At 45.2% G+C, this 27,149-nt stretch overlaps 1 protein-coding gene across 2 annotated transcripts; it reads right to left on the reverse strand.

The window, feature by feature from the left end:
- Positions 1–4,361: 4,361 nt before the first annotated feature.
- On the reverse strand, positions 4,362–26,824 carry LOC116956468 (tetraspanin-4-like). 2 transcript variants are annotated; one of them, XM_076054335.1, is made up of 9 exons: positions 26,717–26,798; positions 26,159–26,237; positions 17,810–17,914; positions 16,763–16,954; positions 15,847–15,921; positions 12,821–12,922; positions 12,139–12,270; positions 11,319–11,402; positions 4,362–10,671 (listed from the first exon to the last, which is right to left on the reverse strand). In XM_076054335.1, the coding sequence occupies exons 3-9, from the start codon at positions 17,870–17,872 to the stop codon at positions 10,603–10,605; spliced, it is 717 nt and encodes a 238-aa protein (XP_075910450.1). In that variant the 5' UTR covers positions 17,873–17,914; positions 26,159–26,237; positions 26,717–26,798; the 3' UTR covers positions 4,362–10,602. The 2 variants fall into 2 exon arrangements, with proteins under 2 accessions (XP_075910450.1, XP_032834022.1); XM_032978131.2 differs by lacking the exon at positions 26,159–26,237 and having other exon boundaries at positions 26,717–26,824.
- Between the last annotated feature and the right edge of the window lie 325 nt (positions 26,825–27,149).

A 27,149-nucleotide genomic window follows, 5' to 3' on the forward strand; every position in this document is an offset into this window, starting at 1 on the left:
TTTGGTTTCCTAGTTGTTTTGTACCATGCACAACATTTTAAACGTGTGGAACAAAGCGCATTCATGCAAATCAAGAGCTTCATTTTAAATGTTGTTCACGAGCTTCTGATCGTCATGGCAGTACCCCGGGGTACCAAATATTACTAAATGGCCGAGGCAATTAAATACTTTATTTCGGGGACACTATTTTTTCCAAGGGTGTTACTTAACTCCGCGACTGGGGTACCAATCAATCCGAAATCAGTGCCACACTCTGCGATATCGAAACGCCAAACGTTAGCAGAAAAAATCCGTAATCGAAAAATTCAACTTTGAATAGCGCATCGTGTACAGCTCGTCGAGATGAGTCGATTGCCGCATCGCCCACCATCAACAGACTAAAAATTACTGCGTCACGGACATTGTGCGAGAGCCGGGGTTCTATGGTACCCTGTGGTACCGCCATGAGGTTCATTTACAGAATCATCATGGCCTCGGTCTGAAGCCCATGAATAGATCGAAGCTGTTAAAATAATTTCTGGTCCATGGCCGGAGACCAGGGGCAAAAGCGCTTCAGTGACAATTTCCATTCGTTTGTCAATTTAAAGCATTAAAGGTTAATGGAGAAAAATATTCGATTCAAATAATTTGTCCAGGTCTCATTTAGACGAGGTCTCATTTACATCTGGCGGTGTTATTTATATAAACTGGAGGTGTGATGCATGTAGCGTCGCACGAAAATCTCCCTTTGTAGCGTTGGCGAGAGAGGAAATAAACCACTCGAGCCCCTTATAGTAGCTCAGTGTCGGGTTTGTTAATGTCCTCCCTTGAGCAAACTGTCATGGGAATTTTATCATCCATGGTGAAGCGGACAGCAAGTACTAAGGGGCCGTCCATAAATGACGTCACGCGATTTTGGACGATTTTTGACCCCCCCCCCCCCGTTCGTCACACGGCGTCACAAAAAGTCAGACCCCCCCCCCCCTCAAAGATGATGTCACAAAGCTCTGCCCCCCCCTCAAAATAAAACGCGCTTCAAATCGCTTTAAACTATTGTCATTGTAGTGCGTATTTAATGTGGCGTTGCACTCTGAGGTTGTAGGAGAAAACATTTATCAAAAAGTCTATTTAATGAAGTAGAACGTGTTGTCTATATTTATTTAAAGTTGCGCATTTTGATGTGACGTCACATTTCTCAAACCCCCCCCACCTCGTCACACGTCACAAATGTCTGACACCCCCCCCCAGGTGCATGACGTCATTTATGGACGGCCCCTAATTACGGTTCGTCTAAAATAATCTGCCTGTGCCGACATGCACTACAGGCAATAATGTATTGAACGTTTATTTATGTTTCTGCAAGATTTAAAATTTCTAATCACCCGGTTGTTTTTGCCGACCCAGATCATGCTTGCAAAATGAGACGATCGTAGTCTCGTGCTGGTTAAACAAACTTGAGCTCACTCACCATCTCAATCATTTACCCACTCAGCCACCACCATCTCACACAGTAATTCACTCCATCATTCACTCACTCACCCATTCCCTCACCCACTCATTCACCCACCCACTAACTTTTGTGCTTGAGACTATTCTGGTAACTTGAGTTCTCATCTGGTTAAAATTGAATTCAACAGGTTCCGTTACTCACTCCCATGGAAGTTTGGGGTTTTGGATAACCGTGAGGAAATGGGTCCTCGATAGGGCTCCGTTGGATATGTACAACCTTTTTAATAATCAATACGTAATTAATATTAGATTTATAATTGTTAATTACAAGTGCCATTAAGTTGCTCTCGTTTATCCTCCATGTATGTTGAGCTCATTAAAACAGACCGTTCGTTCCTTTCAGCAGAGTCATGTGGTCTAGGAAGGGAGGCTTTCATTCTCACGCCCAGAAATAAATCAATAAGTGAAATCGCACCTGGGACCTTCGCGAGAAAAAAAGGCCCTTTGTCCGAAATTAGTTGAAATGTTTGTCCTTGCAAGAAGTAGCCTACACCATACCTGGATATAGCATCCGGCCTACCAGTCTAAAGACTAAGGTTCTACATCGTCCCATGGTCTGGTTGCATTAACGGGAGTTAATATTTACGAGTGAAAATTGTCATTTAATATTTAACTGAACGTTCTCAAATCAGTCTATGCGAAAGGCATGGCTCCCAGGGGCTACCTCACGCACGCAGAAGACCCACTGGTAATTGTTCTGATGTATCGCTGGTAGAATTTTCTTGATATTGTTCGGTCTGTTGCGAGATGCACAGACTTTGTTTTTCCAGAGAATTGTCTGGTTTTGCCGATATTTTCCTATACTGTTAAGTATTTGGAGAGTAAACTCTTTCGTTCTAACGCCAGTGCGTTTCCATATTTTAAGGCTATATAATTGAGTTTGCATGTTTTACTGTAGTCGCTGTGGGTTGGTTTTGATATATCTGTTAAGAAGTGCAACATATACGTGGACCTATATTGTTGGGTATTGCACACAAGTGCATACAATTTTAGTCTTTAATTTGCGAGTCTAATACGAGGCATACCGAGTCTATCACCTGAGTGGGTGGTGGAGAAGCCTTGCTACCTGACGCCGGGGACAACGCGAAGGGTCTGGCAGCTGCAGTGACGGGCATCTGCCGTTGCGCCAGCCAGCCCGGGCACGGCCAGCGGTCGACTGTGAGCCTTGTCAGCGATTGGGGCTACCGGTGCAGGACACGCTGGAGGAGCGTGGACCTGCAATCCTCGCTCAAGTCCTTGGGACAGTGCATGCAGATGCGTGGCTAGCTGCAGAGGCTGCTGCCCTTAACCTCACCTGTGCGAAGGGAGGTGATGTTTGGTGCTCGCTCACGGAGTGAGCATCTAGCGGTTGGTTGCCTGGTAACATCGCATCTAATTGTAACATCACTTAATCACATCATTATTAAGGGGGGTAATTACACTTTAGAGGACGTATACGTTAGTTGATTATACACCGAGACATTGAGATTTTTCTTTATCATATATTGGTTGGTACGGTTGCGTCCGTCGATTGCGTATTTTTCATGTATACTGCAGAAGAATAATGATGCAGAGTTGACGTGATTGTGACACCAGTTGATGCTTTGATCTATTAAATACTCAGCGTTGTAGTGTACAGAGTGGTCTATTTCTGTTTCACGAGTGGTATTGCTTGACAAAACCTGCACTGCTGGACGGATCTATGAACCTGGTGACCATTGTGGAAAAGGTCTTACAATTGATGTAAGAAAACCCCTAGACACGAGCTTGCGAGAATTAATTAAATGAAATAATAGATTAAGACCCTCCACATACAACAGCTCCGGTCGGCTGCCAGTAGCTAGTACATGATGTGAAGAGACGGTATTCACATCTGCTTCTCAGCGTTCACATTCAGTAGGAAAGGCAGATCCCCACAAAGTACAGATGGAGGTAGGGCAGCCATGCGGAGAACGTGTTCTCGGTATGACCTGATGGAATTCGGAGAGGGAGTTCATAGTAATATCTGGTGCTTTCCTAATATGAATGAGATCATTTGTGATGGATTTTTTTAATGTATATACCGAATATAGAATACACAAATGCTGTGCTTTTTACACACGTTTGTATATTTGAAACTCGCGGTTTTTCAGCCCGTACTATAGATGAGGTTTTCTTGTCACAGATTTCAGTATTAGATGTTGCTATGGGTGTTCTGAAGCTTTCTTTAAGTACAAATTCATGGATTTGTTTAATCTTTTAGTGTCTTATTTGCTGTGTAAAAGCGTCCGTGTGCTATCTTGTATTATATGTATTGCCCAATTGCGTCAGAACACTGCAAAACAATTTTCATAAATGATTTTAAAAAATCAATCACGCCTGCGGAGCAAAGGCCAATAGTGCCAAGCAGCCAGCAGCAAACTGCACGATAACAGTTCTCATAAATGAGCTCACGCGTTTCTTGAAATGACACGAGCGTGGAAAAAAGAGACTGATGATGATGGCAGGATGGAATTCCCAAGTGGAGCAGTGCGAGTGGCATATCATAGAAATAGATGTGTTGTGAACTTCAGCGTGGTTGTTGAATGATGCAGCTGCTAGGAAATCCCATCACATGTACGATCCAATGGATGCATCGTGACCAACAAATCATTACAGTACATGCCTACTGAGTGTGCAATGTTGTGTTTACAGGCAGCAAGCAACGGCGTTTATTCAGGATTCCGGCTCGGCTGGAATGAACGTCACCATATTCTTGGCTCTTTCAGTAAAGTCACGTAGATAGGTTCAAAGAAAATAATCGAAAATAACAGAAAGACCGATCTACCACGTGACTTTACCGAAAGACCCAAGAATATGAATTCCTGCAGTCACGAAAGCTTTAAGTCAAGAACGTCACCATGTTCAACGCGTGCTTTGTTCAACATTTTACTTCAACAAACATGCAAACTCCAACTCACGCCACTCTCTGGCCTCAAGGGAGCATAAATACTGCAATCCCATCGCACGCACGGTCGCGTCTCGATGCCAAGCGTCAACGTCACACAACATGCACGTCTCTTGACACGTCTCGGTGAAGAGGACGACACAACCCTGCCGGGAAACGTCTCTTGAAGATACACACCGAGGCTGCGTGGCCCGTTGCCGGTCTAAACACAAGTTTCAAAGGTTACGTGAAAAAGAAATTACTGTAAATGGATCAGTGCTTTGATGTATTCAGATGCATTGGGAGTGCCGTCGAATTTACTTGAGTGTCCTAATGATGAACTTGAACCGTTAATTTAAATCCACTTTTCTTTCTGGATTCGAAGCTTTCGTGACTGCAGGAATTACTCTTTGGTTCTTTCGGTAAAGTCACGTAGAAAATAAAACAATAATAGAATACAATTATTATTTTATTTTCTACGTGACTTTACCGAAAGAACCAAAGAGTAGTTACTTTGTGAACACAACTTGAAGCGCACGCCACAGCCCGAGTACGCATTGTTGTTATGGGGGTCGTGACATTCTCAAAACCCCCCTTTTACCGAGTCCAACAGCGAGATGTCACCCCCACTGGTCATGAACAGCGCACTTTAGATTATATTGAAATTCGGTCTTGTAACAGCCCTCCGTCAACCCACTGCTGAATACAGCTCTGGGAGAGAATTTGAATGTTTTTGTTTACATTGTCCCTTATAAGCACCGAGCTACTGGAACTTAACATCAAAGTATTTTTTAAGTGTCTCCCTGATGAAATAAGCGCGACACGGCAACCATCTTCTTCTTCCACGCATTTGCCCCACTGATGCGGGGTCCGCTGTCTTTGCCAACGTTCTCCGCACCGCCCTGTCCTGCGCCATCTCTCTTTCTGCTCCTCGGGCCACCACTGTCCGATCGCACCGCATCGTTCCACCTCTTCCTCCGCCTTCCTCTTGATCTCTTTCCTTCCACTTGCATCGCTTGCACCTTCTGACCCACGTCATTGCCCTGTCGTCTCTCCACACGGGCATTCATCTCCATTGCGTGCAGGGTAGTCCCCGACTTACGATGGAGATGTGTTACGACGACCCCATCGTAAGTCGAAAATATCGTAAGTCGAAAATGGCCTAGCCTACCCAGGAGAATTAAAGAATGGTGGTAATTTAGCAAAACAAAGCAATTTACAGTACCGTACTGTTAAACTATATACTGTATTTATTAATTACAATACTGTATTGCACAGTAACATTTAAAGTAACAAAAACAAGGTAAAGTCTTAGCCTACCTATATGAACTTCAATTTCATAGAAAGTTTTTTTTCAGGAAACAATCCTATCTGCTATAAAAACTTTTAACATGCATTGAATCGTATCGTGGTAACCCTAAAATGAAATCGCTAAAGCTATGTATCATACATGCATTGAACGTATCGTAACGTATCATATTCTACTGTACTCATCAAGATTCTGTCCGTCGTCTGCATACTTGAACGATGTTAAGGTTGTTGATGGCTACATTAGCTTAGTTGTCGGAAGAGGATGGCGATGATAAAGTTACAGTATCGTACCTCGTAATGCTGCTACGTTTGCCTGCCGCGCGAAATTTAAAATATTTAACAATTTTGTCATATCGCTATCGCCATCGTAAGATTTAAATATCGTAAGTCGGACCATCGTAAGTCGGGGACTACCTGTATTTGTTAAACTTCTTTTGCACCAAACGCAGCCAACAGTGCTAATCGGAGGTGCGGTGAAAATTCCACATGCTTATGGCAGAGCCAGTCTATTTAAAGGACAATGACCATTCTTTAATGAAATGTTAATGACCAAAGGGGCGAGATATTTTGGCTTTGTGCTTGTTCATCACTACCAACACAAACGCTTAACACTGCAACGAATAATCCAGTTTAAATATAGTAAACAATACCCCTGTTGATTAAAGCAGAGAAACCAGAACTAACATTTTTCAAATAACAAAAACATACAGCAGTTCGTGAAGTCTTAGCGTTGGTAATGTGCTGACATAGCTAATACCCGAAGCCTACGTCTAAATCTAATTGCTACACTGGCAGTTTTTTCTTACTCGGGTTATAACTTTAAACAATGCGCAAAACGTCCCATTGATTCTTCTCTTTAAATCCTCTTTAATAAACGTGTTCAGTTTACAGCTTGCTAAACACTTCATCGCAGGAGTTACCGACGAAACGACGTTTGCGCCTGGACCCAGGTAAACGCATTCAGCGTAAACATGTCAACCATGACCCGTGCCAAAACAACAAGCTCCAGAAACGAGCGCCCGCATGCCCACCCGCCCCCTCCAGGTGCGCGACCATTTTTCAGAGCTGGTACGCGGAGGTGGCGATGGCGACGGGCGTTCCGACTCGGGAGAAGAGACTCAATAGCAAATACCAAGAACAAACACTGCATTGGAGAAGTGTTGCGGCAGTATATTCAGGCGCTGCTTGCAAGAACTGCCGTGAACGCGACTCGGATTATTTTTTTTTAAACAGCCGTGGGTGGCCCTGAAAATCCGGTCTGCAGCTTAAAAAAATCCTTCATATTCCGGGTTTAACACAAATATTATTTCACGGGTTTGTAAACAAGGTTTTGGACCCGGACGTCTCTCATTTGAGTCCGTCCTGCCCAGGTAAGATCCGCTTTGACGGCTCTACGTGTAAACGGCTTTGATGCTTCGATTGAATTGTGGCGACATTAAGTACTTTGAAGCGGATGGTTTGAAACACCACCTCCTAAAAACAAACAAAACCAACGAATTTAAAATGGGTATCAAGTCACACGAGCGGATTAACGTGTTTTTCTTTCTCTCTCCACTAGTCCCAAACACCCTGCCACTGCTTTCCCCACGTGGTCAACGCTTTCACATCTATCCATCGGCAGATTCAAAGCGCCGTGTCGGACATGCATTTGACGGGAAAGGCGGCGGGCGGGCACAGTCGCGTGGGCGAGAGGCTGCAGGGATTGATGATGGAGATGGATAGAAAAAAACACACACTCGTCCAACAGAGGTCCCAAACAGCAGGCACGCAACCATCCACTTTGCATCCCTTTGTGGTTTGGCCCACGCCATCCACGGGTGCCGTTCCCTCCGTGAGCCAAGACGTGGCGCCTGCATCGTGCACTCACACGCACGGCCCATTCGTCCATCCACTGCTGGATAAGGGCCTCCACATGCTGTGTGGGATATGGGGGTTATTTCACCGTACTTCACGCACACTGGTCAGTGAGAACTGGCGAAGGCGGGGAGGGTTTTAAGTGAAATGGATTTTATGCACTGACCACAATATTGCCATGCAGCAGCCTCTAACAACCTGTTTTGCATGGTGGTGGCCCATCCAAGCATTATCCAGGCTCACATCTGCTTGGCTTCTGATATCTGACGAGAGATGGGGCGCATTCTGGGTGATTTGACTGTAGGCAGATGTAACATTTCCCAATACAATTAGCAAATATCCTCAAGAATGATGCCGTTCGTGCTACATGACAAACCACGGGCTCGAGAATGGATTGTAATTGGTGAATCGGTGACTCGCCTACTACACACTTGCCTGCGTTCAAATCAATTCCTAAATAAAAACGCCAAAATGTTTTACAAAGTCAAGAGGCCATCACCGGCCTTGGCACCGATGTATCCTTCCACCTCCATCGCTTCCTTCTGCCAGAGCGGCTGTTAAATTGCTTCAGCGCCGTGAGTGCCTTCAAGCAGAGCTATCTAAACACACCAGTCTATTTTTAAATACGTGAATAAATAATTAAAATGTAAAGTACGCACATTCCACTGGAACAGTGGCCAAAGTAAAAATATCTGCTTTCCAAGATTCAGCAGGTACTGCAGATCAGGGGACATTTGCCTACCTTTCGTTAGAAAAAAATCAATAAAAGCACTGGGATTCTGGACCTTAAGGTAGACTCTAACTTGGCACGGCAAACTCAGTGCGACATATTCTTGGTGCTTTCGGTAAAATAACGTAGAAGGGAAATACAAAAATAAAACAATTAAATTCTCACGACGTTTCGATTGCAACACAAGCAATCATCAGGTGTGAAAGCCACAGCACGAACATTTTCACACCTGATGATGATTGCTTGTGTTGCAATCGAAACGTCGTGAGAATTTTATTGTTTTATTTTTTTATTTCCCTTCTACGTGCCTTTACCGAAAGAACCAAGAACATGAATCCCTGCAGTCACGAAAGCTATAAAACGAAACTCAGTGCGACATGTTTTTTAAAATAAAATTACGTAAAAAAAGCTACTTTAACTCGATTCATTGGCGTTTTGGCGTTCATAACATACTTAACTTACAACTCCCATAATAATGTAACTAACATCTGGCTGGGTTGCTAGCTGTTAAGATACAATTTGAAGATAATTGTAAGCAAAATAAAAGTGAACTTGAAACTAATATCTGGCAAACCAGCAGCAATATATCTTTTTAACAGAGGTGGGACTGCTGATGAGACCCAGAAGGTTCAAACCAGTCCAGAGTGTTCCTACTTAGACCAATGCTTGTGTAAAGCAATGATCTGGGCTCATAGATGGATGCTCGTTATGTTATCTAATGATGCTACGACTGCAAAATAAAAGTTAGATATTTGGCAATATTTGAACAAATAACCTAATGCGCTAACTATAATAGATATATATAAAACAGAAATGTAATACAGGAACTCCTCCATTTACGTTGCTCGTATATGCGTCGTCTCACTATACCGTCACCAACGGATTAGGGAACACGATTCGACTCAAAATGCATCGATCCGCTCGCAACGTTCTGTTGAAAAAGTTAAAAGAACGCGGCGGTTTGAGCGGCGTACCCGACGACGAATTCCGCCACCTCTAGCAGGCCCTCAAAGCCTCCGTGCTTACGGCGTCGCCAAACTAACCTATTTACTTAACCAGGTAAGGCCGTGCCGAGCTCTACCATGTCTCGTTGTTCAGAAGCGACCTGGCCATCACAAATGATAGCTCAGCGAAGTGGCATATCACGTGGAAATGTATAGCAGCCAAATACCCTACATCGGAGTTCTTCATTGCAAGACCCACGGGGGCCACTGTTGGGGCCTTCAGTGCGCCACCGGACGTGCGGCTCCACCGGCAATACACAAATGGTAAAAACACCCCTCCCACATCATCATCATCGTGCTGCTGTCAAACCCCCAATGGTTTCAAATGTGTGGCCACCCTCACGTTGACGACATCTTATTGGTGAAAGTGGCCACCCCCTCTGAACATTTGTGAACAACACTGGTTTAAATGCTGTGTATGTTGCACTTCTTTTGCACACTGAGATCTCCACCACTATCTCTGCTTGAGTACTCTGTATGAATTTACGTTATTTATTTAAGCTTGTTATATTTATCGGGGGTATATTTTGTTATCTTTTTTTGGTGCCGATTTTATATTTTTTTCCCTGCAAACTTTGACTGAAAATCTTCCCCCAGGAACGTATCCTGAAGTTTTACCATTCAGTCAACGTTAACGTAGGTTCCAATTTACGTCGTTTCGTCAAACGCCGCTTCCGCCAGGGACACATCTCCAACGTAAACAGAGGCCTTCCTTTACTCTTCAAAATAAGTAGCTTTAACAGCTTAATTAACTAGTGGGCACAAACTAAGGGCCTCATTTGAATGCCATGGGAAGAAAACGTCTGCAGTCGAGGGGAAGGCATTCCATAACGCTGTCAGAAGGAGGTGAACGGCGGCGGATGCACGTCGTTCAACACACGTAACACACACGCACTCAAAAAACAAAGATCCCCCGTATAGCGTTAACAGACTGTTGGTGCAAGTGCTGTTAGCGAGCACCTATGAAGGCCAACATGGCACACAAGGAGGTGGGTTAGCCAGCACCACGCCCGGCCGCCTTTGTCTCCCTAGTGGTGATGTTTACACACCGCACCAGATACTCATATTAGGCTGAGTCGACATAGGGGACGAGGCCCAGGACCAGTTCAGATAATCGTCACTGGTGTTGGCCGTGAGCGGTAATCGATCTCTGGTCGCCGGGTTCGTAGCGCAGCGCGCTAAACGTTGCACTACCGGCTCGCCACACACACACATACATGCTCACACATGTACTCAAGACAAGTAAACACACACGCACACGCGCGCACACACGCGCGCACACACACGCGCACACACACGCGCACACACACGCGGACACCAGCTGGACTCCATCACTCGTAGTCTTTCTCCTCGGCTCGAAGGTGACAGAACATTGTCATGGAAAACACCATGCCCAGGATCTGTGTGCAAGAGACGAGAGAGTGCAACCACGTTGTTGTAACAGCAATGCCGGCACGGGGAAAACCTCACGCTCTTCGCACCGACCGTGTGAACGTGAGTACCATGACCCCCCATCCGACTCCTGCCTGATAAGATTTCCATCCTCTCCTCTCACTCTACCACAGAATAGCAACCTCGAACCACAACCGACCAAAGTCAATCCACCAAGATTCACTTCTCCCACCGATTACAAACAATCGCTAAACATTTAGCCTCGATGTAACATTCTTTTGCATTATTCCCTCGTGTGACGGTGTTTTATTTTTTATTTGTTTTTTCCGATCGACTCACTCCGTTGCTGCAACTTACTTTGTAATACTTTTGTCACTTGTAATTTCGGTTACTCGGGTCACCCTTCCAAATGAGACTCCTATCCTGGTCTCTTGAGTTCTCAACTGGCTCAACAAACATGAAGTTTGAAACTACCGTTTCAGCTCACCAGCAAGCATTCCCCCCCACCCCTCCCCCTCCGGACGAGGATTTTGTGAAGAGTTTACGTTTGAAATTAAGACGTTGCCTGCATTGCTACCAACACAATTGTGTATAAGAAACCCATAATAAAAATAACAATAAAAAACACTTGTTTATTGCACAGCTGTGGATTTACCTGAATGGTCGCGATTCCGAGGCAAAAGATTCCAACGTAGGCGAGATTGTCTTTGATCCACGACTTCAACTTTTCATAACAGCCCTGGAAATAAAAATATATTTGAAAGGTCAAGGTCAAAAGGTCACCGTGGCCGATGCCACCACACCAAGCCATTGCTTGCCTCCGCCAAATCTCTCAAATGCTCTCTGGGATATCATATTTCACAATAATTTGGTATATTTATATTTTCCATATTTTATTGTCTTGTTTTTGTACTTTGCTGTACTCCAGGTTCAAATTAAATTTACTTCAACGTCATTCAACTGCCAGTTCGCTCAACTTAAGCCTGCCATTGGCCTTTTTAATCGTTACACTCTACCATGCGTACAAAGATCAAATTGGTGACAGGAAAATTCCAACTCAACAAAAATACGAGCATATAGACTGGAAAAGCCATACGTTTCAAACAAGACAGAAACGTGTACAATGCAGTTGTGCAGTTTGCAACAACAACAAAAATCCATCTGCATTTCCTGAAGATCTGTGATCCTCTTGGCTTAGAGGTCACCATCAAAATGTGACAAAACCGGTCAACATTCCGGGCGTCACTGCACCACGGTTGCAGTCAAATCGCCGGTTTTCAGGAAATGCCGATGGATTGTTTTGCATGCGCACGACAGCGGCGTGCTTTTTTTTGTCACGCATTTCCACGTTTGTTTTAAACTAACGCGCACCAACGTACGAGTCACCTGCGCGCGCCTCGTTCTAACACGGTGTACCGGCGGCAGCGTCGACGGCACGGCTTGGCTTCCGCTGGCCCCCTAAGCGACTGGCTCACCGGTCTGGCGTAGGCAGAGCTTGGCACGGAACCGCAGCCACTGGCAGGGTCCCGGCAACACGAGTCCGGCACGCGGCGCTCACCGAACACAGCGAACCAGTCGGTGTGGTTGTGCACACCGCAGCAGCCAACCTGCGGGCAGACGGGCGGGCGGGCGGGCAGAGGGATGGGTGGGACGGCACGCACGCGATATAACCGTCGCATCCAATGCGGTGGTGACGGAGGGGGAAAAGCACGGACGGCATCTATATGAGGGCTAAATAAAATAAACAAAGGCGGCGTTGTTTCCATGCACTGCAGAGTCACGCGAGTCAGGCAGCTCCCTCGCAGAAACACTTGCGCCAACAAAATGAAATGTCAAATTCCAAATGAATATGTTCCCACCTACGACATTTCCGATCGTAGCGCGCTTGGCGGTGTATTTTCGCTCAGCCCCCCACGCCCCCCCCCCCCCCCCCCCCCAATTTTGACGGAAGGAAAGTAGGGCCCACCCGGTGCAAAGCGAGAGCCCGACCCGGACAATTTGGAATCAACAAACAATACGGAAATATGGAAAACGCGAGTTCTTTAGCTCGTTCCGAGCCAAGGCGGCTGTTGCGAACGGCGTCTGCCGGGCGTCACCGCTCTGCCCTCGGGAATGGCTGCGCGCTTGTAAAATGAGCATAGCGTGATGGCAGCTGACCTCGGAGTGCAGGGTGTTCCACGCGTTGGTGAGACCCACGTTGCCTTCGGTGCCGTACAGGTGAAGGCCCTGCCTCAGGTCGTCCTGGGCCCAGTCCTCTATCTGTGTGTAGCAGGGGCGGTGGAAGCGGTAGTGTAGCGGTTAGTGCGCCGCACTCTGAACCCGGTGACCCGGGTTCGATTCCTGCTCACGGCCAACACCAGTGAAGATTATCTGAACCGGTCCTGGGCCTCTCCTATAGGTCGACTCAGCCTCAAATGAGTACCTGGTGTGTAAACATTTCCACTCGGGAGACAAAGGCGGGCGGGCATGGTGTTGGACACCCACCCCCTCGTGTGCCGTGCGGGCCTTCATAACAGCATTTTCCCCAACAGTCTGTCCAGGCTATACGGGGGGATCTTTGTGTCTTTGTGTAGTCGTGTTTTATTTTGGTCATGGTCTTAGTCTAGTCAACTAAAACGGTCAACAATTTTGTCGGGGAGTTCTCTCCCTACACGAAGACCGAAGCCCGGGCTGAAGACTAGCCAGGACCCTGGACCAGCCTTCCAGCCCTTCTGAGGGCTAAGGCTCGGCATACCCAGTGGTCAGGACCCACCGGGCCAGCGGTGGGTCAGATAGCCTCCCCTAGGTCCCAGCCGGAGGACTCTAGAATAGCGGTACACGTGTAAGTCCTGCCAAGATAGGAGGCTGTACCTCCTTAGGTATCAAGGAGACCTGTGTGTAGGTTACGCTGAGTCCGGAGGCTGTACCTCCTTAGGGTATCGGGTGAGGGGACCGGATACCCCTCTGTGTGTGTTAAGGATTGTATGAGGAAAGAATAACAATAAAAAAGTGTGCCTCCTAAGAAATTTACTCGTCTTTATAAACACTACAGACACACAGGTGTGTAGTAGACACACAGGTGTATAGTAGACACACAGGTGTATAGTAGACACACAGGTGTGTAGTAGGCACACAGGTGTATAGGAGGCACACAGGTGTAGTAGACACACAGGTGTGTAGTAGACACACAGGTGTATAGGAGACACACAGGTGTAGTAGACACACAGGTGTGTAGTAGACACACAGGTGTATAGTAGACACACAGGTGTATAGTAGACACACAGGTGTATAGTATGCACACAGGTGTAGTAGACACACAGGTGTGTAGTAGACACACAGGTGTGTAGTAAGCACACAGGTGTAGTAGTAGACACACAGGTGTATAGGAGGCACACAGGTGTAGTAGACACACAGGTGTATAGTAGACACACAGGTGTGTAGTAGACACACAGTTGTGTAGTAGACACACAGGTGTATAGTAGGCACACAGGTGAGTAGTAGGCACACAGGTGTATAGTAGACACACAGGTGTGTAGTAGACACACAGGTGTATAGTAGGCACACAGGTGTGTAGTAGACACACAGGTGTGTAGTAGGCACACAGGTGTGTAGTAGACACACAGGTGTGTAGTAGGCACACAGGTGTATAGTAGACACACAGGTGTGTAGTAGACACACAGGTGTGTAGTAGACACACAGGTGTATAGTAGGCACACAGGTGTAGTAGTAGACACACAGGTGTGTAGTAGACACACAGGTGTAGTAGTAGACACACAGGTGTGTAGTTGGCACACAGATGTGGTCGGCATTGCGGGCAGTAGAGGGCAGTGCATGCAGCAAAATCCATTGTAGTTCTGCACTCCTTCCACTGACCAGCATGGTGAAGTATACTCTTTGGATCTTTCGGTAAAGTCACGTAGGTATAAAATAAAATAAATCACGACGTTTCGGGCGCAACACAAGCATCCGTCATCAGGTGGGAAAGCGTGGTCTACTGCTGAGGCAGACTGTTTTTTTTTTTAAACAGTCTGCCTCAGCAGCAGACCACGCTTTCCCACTTGTGTTGCGCCCGAAACGTCGTGATTTATTTTATTTTTATACCTACGTGACTTTACCGAAAGAACCAAAGAGTATGGATTCCTGCAGTCACGAAAGCTTCAAATCAAGATGGTGAAGTATAGCCAAATATCCCTCATGACCCGCAAGCTGTGGGGAGGCCCGCAGCCAGCAATGGACTGCCTAATGGGCTACGCATGTACCAAATCCTATATGCATGTAAGAATTTGCCCACCTTAATTCATTTGTCACAATTTGGGGTTGTAATTTAATAGATGTATTATTTTATTATTTCTATTCTTGGGTGGATAATCTTTAGTGGCTGCGCGGGGTACAGGCAGACAATGACGTACAACATGTACAGCCCCTTGTGTCAATCCACTGCTGGATGAATGCCTCATCACACAGTTATGACGGGAGTTGTTTGCCCGTACTTCACCGTGAAGGTCGTTGCGGGTTAGCGCACAGTGCTATGAACCTGCTGGCCCGAGTTTCAAGTTAAAGTTTATTTTATTTAACAGAGTGTAAGCGAGAGAGACCAAGAGCGTCTCAATTTCCTGAGTGACCCTGGGCATTAGCTTGCATGAAGGAGGGCTATGATTGCTGCTGCGTGAATATAATCCCATCCGATTAATTTGCGGTGTCATCTTAAAAGTCTGGTGAATTTTGAGCCCAAGTTTGATTTCTAGTGATGGCTAACATCAGTGATGAAATCTACACTGGCCCTGAGCCTCCGTCCATCAACCAGCATGGTGAAGTAATGTCAAACAACCCCCATGACTGACATGGCACATGACTGACATGGCACATGTCAGTCATGTCCAGCAGAGGAGCGACAAAAAACGTATTTACTCTTCAATAATACGACACTGAAAATGATGAATCAAAACATTTGTCCTTAATCAGCCAACCTTTCAGCGTGACTCCTAACCCCCCCTCAGAAACGCCCTGGCAACAAATATTTAAAATGGCTTTGTCTATTTAGTTATTTTCAAACGTCTTTCTCACTTCTTCCTTCCTTGAGTTGATGTAAATTTTTACCGCCTTTTCATGCGTAGCGCCCTGAGTCACAATTGTTTAAGGGGGCGGTATATAAATAAAAATGTATTATTCAGAATCTTCCCTTCCGTTCAGCACCCGACGCTCACCTTTCCCTGGTACACGAAGAACAGAACTCCTCCCACAAACTCGGCCAGGAACACGACGAGCAGGAGCACGAAAAACTAGAGAGGGGAGGGAAGAGAAGACGAGAGGGCGATTTTCTCTCCGCACTTAACCAGAGGGTAAGTCATAATCGTACGTGACCCAGAGGGAAAGTCATAATCGCACCTCACCCAGAGGGCAAGTCATAATCGTACGTGCCCAGCGCTTGCTGGCTCCCCAATCCTGAGATGCAAGGGGATCCAATCCCATTTTCCACCGCCTGTTATTGAACCGGGGTTTTAAGTGTACAGTGGTGATTTATTGAAACTGAAAATATTTTAATTTACCAGGTAAAGCCGCACCTACGATTTCCCGCACCTTGGCCAGGTGCAGGGCTAATGATGCATTATATTGCGAGCGACGTCAGTCAGTACACTGTGAGGACGCGGCGTGTTTAGTTTGTTGTCCTTCCCCCGCACCTCCACTCGGCACAGTTAGCTACGTACGGTGTGAAAGAAGTTCAACATACATACAAAGCCCACTGAGCTATTAGCTCTGTTTCAGAAGCGCCCTGGCCACAAATGATAGCTCAACGAAGTGGCTTATCACGTGGAAATGTAAAGCAGCCAAATACCCTGAACGCATGTTTCTAAATGTGGAGGGAGACCCCAGAGAAAAATCCACACGACCACGGGGCGAGAGAACACGCACATTCCAAATATACAGCAGGCGTCAGTCGGAATCAAACCCATGACCTCCTGCATACCAGGCGAGCGAGTTAACATCTCCTAGCCACCGCGGCGCCCCCGCCTAGAAGGGACCGCAGAGGTTAGTAGCTCTGTGGCATCTGCTCCTATTGGTCATTCTCGAGCGCGAAGTCGCCGCCGGGTAAGCGAGGGCGGCGAGAACGCGTGACCGTACGGTGAGCAGGAGGCACGGATTCTCCTTGATGGCGCCCAGGCAGCCCAGGAAGCCCAGCAGCATGGCGGCGGCGCCCAGCGCAATCAGCAGGTTGGCGGCCGACAGCAGCGGCAGGTTGGGAGACACGGCCGCCACGCCGCCCTGCGTGATGGACAGCCAGATGCCGACTCCCAGCACGCCGCAGCCACCAAGCTGCAACGGGGGGGAAGGCACGGAGGTGGGAGAGAGGGTGGGTTCAAGTTTCAAGTGTGTTTAGTGTTGCCAGGTGAGAACTCAAAGAGGCCAGGCATGAGTCTCGTTTGGATAGCCTCCAGAGTGACCTGGGGCATTCGTCTGCCAGCAGAGGGCGATTGATTGCTGTTTATTATCCCAACCGAGTAGTTAATTTTCAAAGTCGGACGCCGACCCCAGCGCACAATGGCCTAGTCTCGCGTAGTGACGTTAGGGGATCTTTGTCATCCGCTGTGAGTGAAGCAAGATGGCGAGTTGCGCTGATGTGGTAATTACGCTACCGGCAGTGATAACCGAGGCGGCCGCTGGATTCCAACCGTGAGCCCCTGGAACGAACGGCGAACCGCGCCGGCGCCCGGCCACAGAGTCACCGTGAATGGGTCAGTGGGTGACCAGTTGGGTGTAGGTGGGCGAGTTCGCGGTGGGTAAATTAACGAGTTAGCATGTTGCAAGTGACGCAGTGAGGTTGTGAGTAGTTGAGTGGGTCAATTAGTGAGTGAGCTGGTATGTAGTTAAGCGAGTGGGTGAGTTGAAGACTTTGTGTGAGTAATATAAGTGAGTCAGTGAGTAGTTCAGTTGGTGAGTTAGGAAGTGAGTAGACAAGTGGGTGGTTTAGTAAGTTAGTAAATAAGTGAGCTCGTGAGATGCTCAGTGAGTGGATAAGTTGGTAAGTAGGTCAGTAATGAGCTAGTGGCCGAATTACTTGACTGAGTAGTTGAATCGGCAAGTCAGTGAGTACATGAGTGTGTTTGTGAGTAGGTAATCCAATCGATGGGCTGGTAAATGAGCAAGCTGCTGAGTGAGGAGGGTACTCACCCAGAAGACCAGGTTGAAGACGAACAGCAGGTACTTGAGGCAGTAGTGGCAAGCCCTCCCCATGCCGGCGGTTGTGTTCCTGATAGACGATGCGAACTGCTGAGCCTTAAGCAACAAAACACAATCGGGTGACTCTTTTTACAAAGTCAACATCGTGCTACATATTACTGTTATCACCGTTATTACTGCATGTACCATAAGCTTCAGCATTATAAATGGGTACACCCACAGTTTGTTGATCAGGACATTGAGGTGTCGAATTTCTTTTGCACCGTACGTAGCCAACTGTGCTAATCGGATGTGCGGGGGAAGTGTGGGTAATCTCAAGTCTTCCGAGACATCAATTGGAGGAGTAGGTCAACAACCTCTAGCTATAGACTTCCCCCTCCTGGAGGTCCTTCGACCAGCAGTGACGCGAGCCAAGAAATTACGGGGCTGCACTTTCACCTCTTTATTATTTTCACCTGACTTACGTCTCTAAAATTACTCATTCAGTTTCATCGGCCGAGCAGACACCTTTCAGAATCAGAATCTTTATTTAGCCTGGAGGAATCCGATGACCTATGAGGATCTTTTTCACAGATGTCCAGTAGGTCACAGATGTCTAGTAAGACATCAATTCCTTGCCTGGCTCCCCTGCCAGGCTCCCTGGACTGGGCATCCCGGTAAGAGGGGTTGAGCCAAGGGCTCGGGTCTCCTTGACTTCCGGCGCTGTAAATCCACTGCTAGATAAGGGCCTGCCAACGCCACGTCGGTTATGATGATCGCTTGATCATACTTCACCGCGCTGCACCAGCTCAGTTACCACTCGCCAAGCAGCGTTAGCCGCGGTTTGTGAACCGTACTCAAGTGTCGCTGGTTTCGTAGCGGAGAGTTCTAATCAATGCTCCACCACTACATCCTAGCCATTCAACATATGAGAAGTTCTACAAAAGTTGGGTGTGGCGAAGTGGTACCCATTCACTTCGAGACCAACGCTCCCAGCCCACCGGAGTCACCGGATGATGATGATGTGGGCACGCACAGCGGCCTGTTCTGACGTTCGGATCATGTGGAACCTGAGCCATGGCCATTCTAAAATTATTCATACCCCAGTATATGGCAAGGCACACACACCCACACATACCGAGGGTCCAAAGTGCTGTGTCGGCTGTATGTACAGTGAGGGAAAAAAGTATTTGATCCTCTGCTGATTTTGTACGTTTGCCCACTGACAAAGAAATGATCAGAATATAATTTTAATGGTAGGTTTATCTGAACAGTGAGAGACAGAATAACAACAAAAAAATCCAGAAAAACGCATGTCAAAAATGTTATAAATTGATTTGCATTTTAATGAGGGAAATAAGTATTTGACCCCTCTGCAAAACATGACTTAGTACTTGGTGGCAAAACCCTTGTTGGCAATCACAGAGGTCAGACGTTTCTTGTAGTTGGCCACCAGGTTTGCACACATCTCAGGAGGGATTTTGTCCCACTCCTCTTTGCAGACCTTCTCCAAGTCATTAAGGTTTCGAGGCTGACGTTTGGCAACTCGAACCTTCACCTTCCTCCACATATTTTCTATGGGATTAAGGTCTGGAGACTGGCTAGGCCACTCCAGGACCTTCATGTGCTTATTCTTGAGCCACTCCTTTGTTGCCTTGGCCGTGTGTTTTCGGTTATTGTCATGCTGGAATACCCATCCACGACCCATTTTCAATGCCCTGGCTGAGGGAAGGAGGTTCTCACCCAAGATTTGACGGTACATGGCCCCGTCCATCGCCCCTTTGATGAGGTGAAGTTGTCCTGTCCCCTTAACAGAAAAACACCCCCAAAGCATAATGTTTCCACCTCCATGTTTGACGGTGGGGATGGTGTTCTTGGGGTCATAGGCAGCATTCCTCCTCCAAATACGGCAAGTTGAGTTGATGCCAAAGAGCTCCATTTTGGTCTCATCTGACCACAACACTTTCACCCCGTTGTCCTCTGATTCATTCAGATGTTCACTGGCAAACTTCAGACGGGCATGTATATGTGCTTTCTTGAGCAGAGTGACATTGCGGATGCTGCAGGATTTCAGTCCTTCACGGCGTAGTGTCTTACCAATTGTTTTCTTGGTGACTATGGTCCCAGCTGCCTTGAGATCATTGACAAGATCCTCCCGTGTAGTTCTGGGCTGATTCCTCACCGTTCTCATGATCATTGCAACTCCACGAGGTGAGATCTTGCATGGAGCCCCAGGCTGAGGGAGATTGACAGTTCTTTTGTGTTTCTTCCATTTGCAAATAATCGCACCAACTGTTGTCACCTTCTCATCAAGCTGCTTGGCAATGGTCTTGTAGCCCATTTCAGCCTTGTGTAGGTCTACAATCTTGTCCCTGACATTCTTGGAGAGTTCTTTGGTCTTGGCCATGGTGGAGAGTTTGGAATCTGATAGATTGCTTCTGTGGACAGGTGTCTTTTATACAGGTAACAAGCTGAGATTAGGAGCACTCCCTTTAAGAGTGTGCTCCTAATCTCAGCTCGTTACCTGTATAAAAGACACCTGGGAGCCAGACATCTTTCTGATTGAAAGGGAGTCAAATACTTATTTCCCTCATTAAAATGCAAATCAATTTATAACATTTTTGACATGCGTTTTTACGGATTTTGTTGTTATTCTGTCTCTCACTGTTCAAATAAACCTACCATTAAAATTATAGACTGATCATTTCTTTGTCAGTGGGCAAACGTACAAAATCAGCAGGGGATCAAATACTTTTTTCCCTCACTGTATGTATGTATGCAATGCACTCGACTTAAGCCTGCCACAAGTATTTCTACTCATACTCTTTGGTTCTTTCGGTAAAGTCACGTAGGTATAAAATTAAATAAATCATGACGCTTGTGTTGCGCCCGAAACGTCGTGATTAATTTTATTTTCTACCTACGTGACTTTACCGAAAGAACCAAAGAGTATGGATTCCTGCAGTCACGAAAGCTCCAAAGCAAGCTTATTTCTACTCATTACAATCTATATTATGCACATCTTGTCAGTTATTCAAAATTAAATAAGTAAAGAACAAAACAACAAAATATTGATGTCATAAAAATGTTGAAAAAACATTTCACAAAGCTTGGATTGAATGGCTAATAGCTGTCTATTTGACTTAATTGCTATTTTAAACATATTTTATCAGGAAATAAAATATAAGGAAAATTAAATGAGCAACGATAATCAAATTACGTACATCTCACTCTACAATTATCGTGGATCCTATAACTTACTGCGTTTCAAAGTATCGCCTTTCTTTGCAGAGAGCCAAGTGCAGCACTTGTATAAACATGCGTGGGAGTTTGTCCCAGGCAGGGTGCAGTCTTGAAAGTAAAGAGGGGTAAGGAAGCAGGAAGCTTCCGTGAAGTCTGAATGGCGGTTACATCACACAGGACTTTCTCATGTTCAGGAGGAGGGCCGATGGGGATGGTGGTGGGACCGTGCGGATTCCATGAGTGAAGGCGTGGGTGTCAGGCAGGACGCCGCAGTTGTGCGATGTTAACTACCTCGCATCGTATGCAGGAGGTTGTGGGTTCAATCTCGACCCTGACGCCTGTACATTTGGAGTTTGCATGTTCTCCCCGTGGGTCGCATGGATTTTTCTCAGGACCCTCCGGGTTTTCCCTCCACAATTAGTAACGTGCGTTTAAAGTATTTGGCTGCTATACATTTCCACATGATAAGCCACTTCGTTGGACTACCATTTGTGGCCAGGGTGCTTCTGAAAAACAGTTAATGTATATAGCTCAGTGAGCATTACCTGGTAAAATAAAAAGTTGAGTTTAGTTTAAGCAGAGTCTGAAGGGGGAGGCTTTATGTAGCGATTCGTCCAATAAAATCAGACTTACTCTAGGAAAACACATGCATCGCAATGTGAAAAATAAGAATAAGTTTTACCCTTTCTGGAAATAAAACAGGTGTTAAGATTTTGATTTAAAGCTTTCGTGACTGCAGTAATTCATATGCTTAGCTCTTTCGGTAAAGTCACGTTGAAGGGAAACAATAAAATAATAAAATATATATAACAATAAAAATTCTCACGTTTCGACCATAACACAAACGGTCATCATCAGGCGCTAACGTTTTTTAAAAATAAATAAATAAACACGACGTTTAAAAATAAATAAATGCAAACCGCCACTTCTTTCAAATGTTTCTTGCCGTTGGTTTTCACACCTGATGATGCCCGTTTGTGTTATGGTCGAAACGTCGTGAGAATTTTTGTTTTATATATATTTTATTATTTTATTGTTTCCCTTCAACGTGACTTTACCGAAAGAGCTAAGAATATAGGTGTTAAGATGTTCAAACACCAAAAATATACCTTTTGAAAGGCGAATAACACTGTTCGCCTTTTGGCGTTGTTCTCTGATCTGACACTGGTGAGACTAGGCCATGAAGATGGCTGCTGTCTGGTGTAGGCCAATCCGTTGCAAATACAATATTATCAGAGGATGTTTGTTTGCATGTTCACCACAAGTGCCGTGTGTGGTTAATGCAGTAAACTTAATTCCTTGCAAAATGTTTCTATTTGGAGTTTGAACATCTTAACACCTGTTTTATTGTTGGAAAGGGTCAAACCTATTTGTTTCTGTTTCACACTTGAACACGGTTGCTTGTGTTGCGATCGAAACGTTGTGATCTTTTATTTTTTTTCTACCTATGTGACTTTACCGAAATAACCAAAGAGTATGGATTCCTGCAGTCAAGAAAGCTTCAAATAAAGATTGAAACCTATTCTTATTTGTCATACTTTGACACTGACAAAAAAAAGGCCCATGGCATGCATCGCAATGTGTACCACCGTCAGCCATGGTTAATCCACTGCAGGATTAAGGCCTCCCTAAGAAAGCGCCACCTCTACTGATTCTGCCATACGACAATCCACCTAGTCCGTGCACACTGATTTCATCGTTCCGTCTCCCTCCGTGCTAGTCCTCTTGGACGCGTCCTATTTTCTGGTAGCCACAAAAAGTGTTCGATTGCATTTTCTATTTTTGAATCAACGTTGTCATTGCTTTGTGAGCAATTATATTGCAATTGTGCCATAAGTTACGTTTCATGAGATACAATGTCAATATCTTTCATAGCCAGTAGTGCATAATTCTAGATTTAAAGCTTTCGTGACTGCTAGGATCCATACTCTTTGGTTCTATTGGGTAAAGTCACGTAGGTGAAAATAAAATCACAAAAAATCACGACCGAAACGTCGTGATTTTTTGTTATTTTATTATCACCTACGTGACTTTACCCAATAGAACCAAAGAGTATAGTAGTGCATAACTTTGTATGATCAAGAGCTTAAGTGTTTACTGTTGCTCCACACGGTTCGTGTTGCATTCACCGTAATACCCTTGATCGTGTTTGTGTCTCTGTGGTGTTGTCCCTGGTTCGTGTTGTGTTCACCTTGTATTTTTGTATTTATGTAAGTTGAACTTCTTTTGCATCATATGTGGCCAACCGTGCTATTTGGAGGTGTTTGTGTTGTGTATCTGTGCTGTGCCTTGTACTATATTTGATGTTAAAGTGGTTTGCAATGGTGTGTTTTTTAAGGCTATTTGCATGAATGACGCTTTATGACATAAATTAGTATTTTCAAACAAGGCTGGAAGATGTGATGTAACTGCATGATTTCAACATGCTGCCTCTTCCCCAACACGAGGGGTCACATCTTTTAATGGCCTGCAAAGTGTCCATCCCATGTCAAACTAACTGAACATTTTAATTATCAAGAGCTGGAATATTGTGAAATAAACTACTTTAATACGATGGGGGGTTGCTGTTTAGTCATTGAATCGCTCGGGAAGCGGGCGAATTGTGTCACGTGCCTTGAATTCAGAGAGACTTTCCTGTGAAATTAGACATGATCCATCGCGACAAAAGCGCTTTCGGCTGCGTGGAAACAGTTTTTAACGTGGTGGAAATAGCACCCACGATGTTTTCCGTGAGAAGTGAAACTCTGAAATTACTTATTGTTATTTTTGCACGTGCCCAAACATGACACCAAGACTCGGGGCGTGCGACCAACGGGGACACATGGGTCGACTTTTGGGCCACGTTTAACTTTTCTATTGAACAGAAAAAACCCCAGCCCTTCCTCGTGAGCTCTGACGAAAGGCAATCCTGTGAATACAATGAAAATAAATGTTCTCATTGTGAAAGCACGAGCGTATGAAAAAAACGTTATGGTCGTGCTTTCACAGTGCCAACTGCCATAATTCGTCACGACATGATATAATATCCACTCTCATAATACTGTAGGTAGAATTAGTGCCAAACGTAGAAGGAAAAGGCTGAACATAACAGAGGACTTGATGCAGGTGGTAATGCGAAGGAAACTAAGCTTGTTTTGGCCGCACAAATGCAGGATGGAGAACGAGAGTTAAATACAAACTGCAATGATGGGAATAATGGAGGGAACTGGCAGAAGAGGAAAGAGCATGTAGAGAATGGCTGGATGACATGAGAGATTGGTGCCAGAGAGATGTGCATAAACTCAGCATGTTGTGGCACAGGATAGAGGAAAGTGGAAACAAGTGACAAACATCTTCTTTGGTTCTTTCGGTAAAGTCACGTAGAATGAGAATAAAATAATAAATTGACAAAATAAAATTACACAATAATATTCTAACGACGTTTCGGCCACAACACAAGCGGCCTTCATCAGGTGAAGGGACGAGACTGTCTGGTAGGACAGCGCTGGAGTGGACAGTCTCGTCCCTTCACCTGATGAAGGCCGCTTGTGTTGTGGCCGAAACGTCGTGAGAATATTATTGTGTTATTTTATTTTATCAATTTATTATTTTATTCTCATTCTACGTGACTTTACCAAAAGAACCAAAGAAGATGAATCAGTGCAGTCACGAAAGCTTTAAATCGAAAGTGACAAACATTGCATTGGACACCGACGGGCTTTCTGCCCATGGAGTTTTGTTGATGATAAAATAGAAAATAAATTGGTGATTAATAGGGATTGAAGGCAATAATGTAGTACTTTGCTAGAAAGCTAGATCATCATTATCACAAATATCAAGTCAGCCTGTGGACCCATACGTCTCTATGTCAAGGGAGACCTGGAATATTGTATAATGGCATAATGGCTGTTGTGATCACGACGGTGATTATTTATTGCCCAAAAGATTACAAACACAGTGGCTGTATTGACACTGATTTTATAATGGTGTTGGTAGTCTCATTGCCTATGACTAAGACTGCAGTCGATTGATAGCTCTCCGATACGTTTAAGGTGCCCGAATTGTGATAAAATGACCAATGGACATCACAGGTGCGATCAGCAATGACCAATGGACATCACAGGTGCGATCAGATGATATCAACAGCGGTTGTGGCACTGATTAGTAATGGTGATGATTCAAATTGTGCTGTTAATTGCCAGATGTTTATCGGATCCATATAGGGTCCTCGTCTAAAAGAAGAGGGTCCTTGTCTATAAATATCTGGAAGTTCGCCAGGAACGGTTTAAGGCTCAATGTAAAAACCGGTCCAGAGTTTTGCTTGTACAGCAGCATTAAAGCAATGCGATCTTGATTTGAAGCTTTCGTGACTGCAGGAATCCATACTCTTTGGTTCTTTCGGTAAAGTCACGTAGGTAGAAAAAACTAAATAAATCACGACGTTTCGATTGCAACACAAGCAACCATCATCAGGTGGGAAAACCACAGCAATATTTTTTTTTGCTTAAGTGGGAGAGAGATGCCGTGGTAAGAGGTTATATAAGCCCACCTAATGATGATTGCTTGTGTTCCAATCGAAACGTCGTGATTTATTTTATGTTATACCTACGTGACTTTACAGCAATGCGGCTGAAATGAATGTACTGGGTCCCTTTAGGGCATGTGGCTTATGGGATGTGTAGAAAAACACTTATTTTTTACGTGGCGGGCAAGATACGGAAAACAGGCGTGTAGTGTGAAGATTATTTACGTTGTTACACAATACCAAAATGACATCAGCGGTTGTGACAATGCTCAGTGATGATGGTGATTATCGAATTATGCTGAAGGTATTGATATTGGCCATGACTGATGGCCTTTTATCATTAACAGCATCTTGATGGCATTATTATCGGTAGTTGTGCCAATGATCGGCACTGATAGGGCACAAATGGAATGAACTTTTACCTGAGCAATCATAACCAATGTATGAGCAAAAAACATCAAGAATAACGATGCCAGAGCCAAAGCTAAATCCCAAATTACTCATCATTGTTTACGATGCGCACTGATGACTCACAATTAAGCGTTTAATCCACACCTTACATGGTAGAATAAAAAAGTTTGTATTTTTTATGTATGTTTAAGTGATGTGTTTACCTTGCTTATACTTGTGACTCCTGTCGTGTTTTTATTATTGTTTGTTGTAACGTTCTGACTCAGTGCCCCGACTGAACATCTGTAAAAAAAGAGCTTGGTAGCTCATCGGATTCCTTCCTGCGGTATATGAATATTTATTGATTCTGATTGACACCGCGACGTTACCCCGCTCATCTACATCGCCGGCCTTGAAACCAGCGGTGGACATTCCACGTTACCATGACGAGGACGCCCGTCAATGCTGTCCGTACCTGCACCGAAGATTCATCGCCCTTTTGAGGTAAAACAATAATTGTTTACGCGCCGATACGGCACTCCGGCGTGCAAACAAAACAGCACGCATGTGAACACAATTGAGACTTACAATGGGTTTTAAAAGTGCAAAATGTGATAAAACATCCACAGTGGTTGACGGTGTAGCAGAGCCGATGAGGCGAATGCACGCACGATTTTAATCGGCAACAAACATTTCTAGTGGGCGCTAACAGCAGCCTGTCGTGGTAAACTCCGCGGTATTTACATGGGAAAGGTGATGAGAGAGAATGTAAAATAAATTACCAGTTGCCGCACTACTTCTTAATGTTCATAAACGCGATCTTCAACAACAACAGCCCGGCTCGTCTCCGTCCACAATCCGTACATCGGATAGGCATGCGCCGACCTCGGATTGGCTCAGAGTGAAGGGCACGCGCGCGGATTGGCCAATAGCGGGAGGGGGTTCTGCCTGTAAGTTGTACGAAATATAAAAGTATTTGCAAGTGCGTTTATATTGGGCCGTACCACAAATATAGGTAGAATGTGCTTATAGTTATTTGTTATTGTTCTTGTGTTTATAACAAATACGTTTAATAACGTGAATTATGATATTAAACTTAGGATTAAATTGTTAAAATAAAAGAAAAAATATATCTATTTGGAAAAAGAGTAAGAAAACGGTGGAATTAAATTAACCTTCAATTGTTATGTGACCCCTTCTGATGTGTTCGAATGG

The sequence above is a fragment of the Petromyzon marinus genome, chromosome 65, assembly GCF_048934315.1.
Source record: "Petromyzon marinus isolate PM22_M1 ecotype Great Lakes invasive population chromosome 65, UKy_Petmar_22M1.pri1.0, whole genome shotgun sequence".
NCBI classification, from domain to species: domain Eukaryota; kingdom Metazoa; phylum Chordata; class Hyperoartia; order Petromyzontiformes; family Petromyzontidae; genus Petromyzon; species Petromyzon marinus.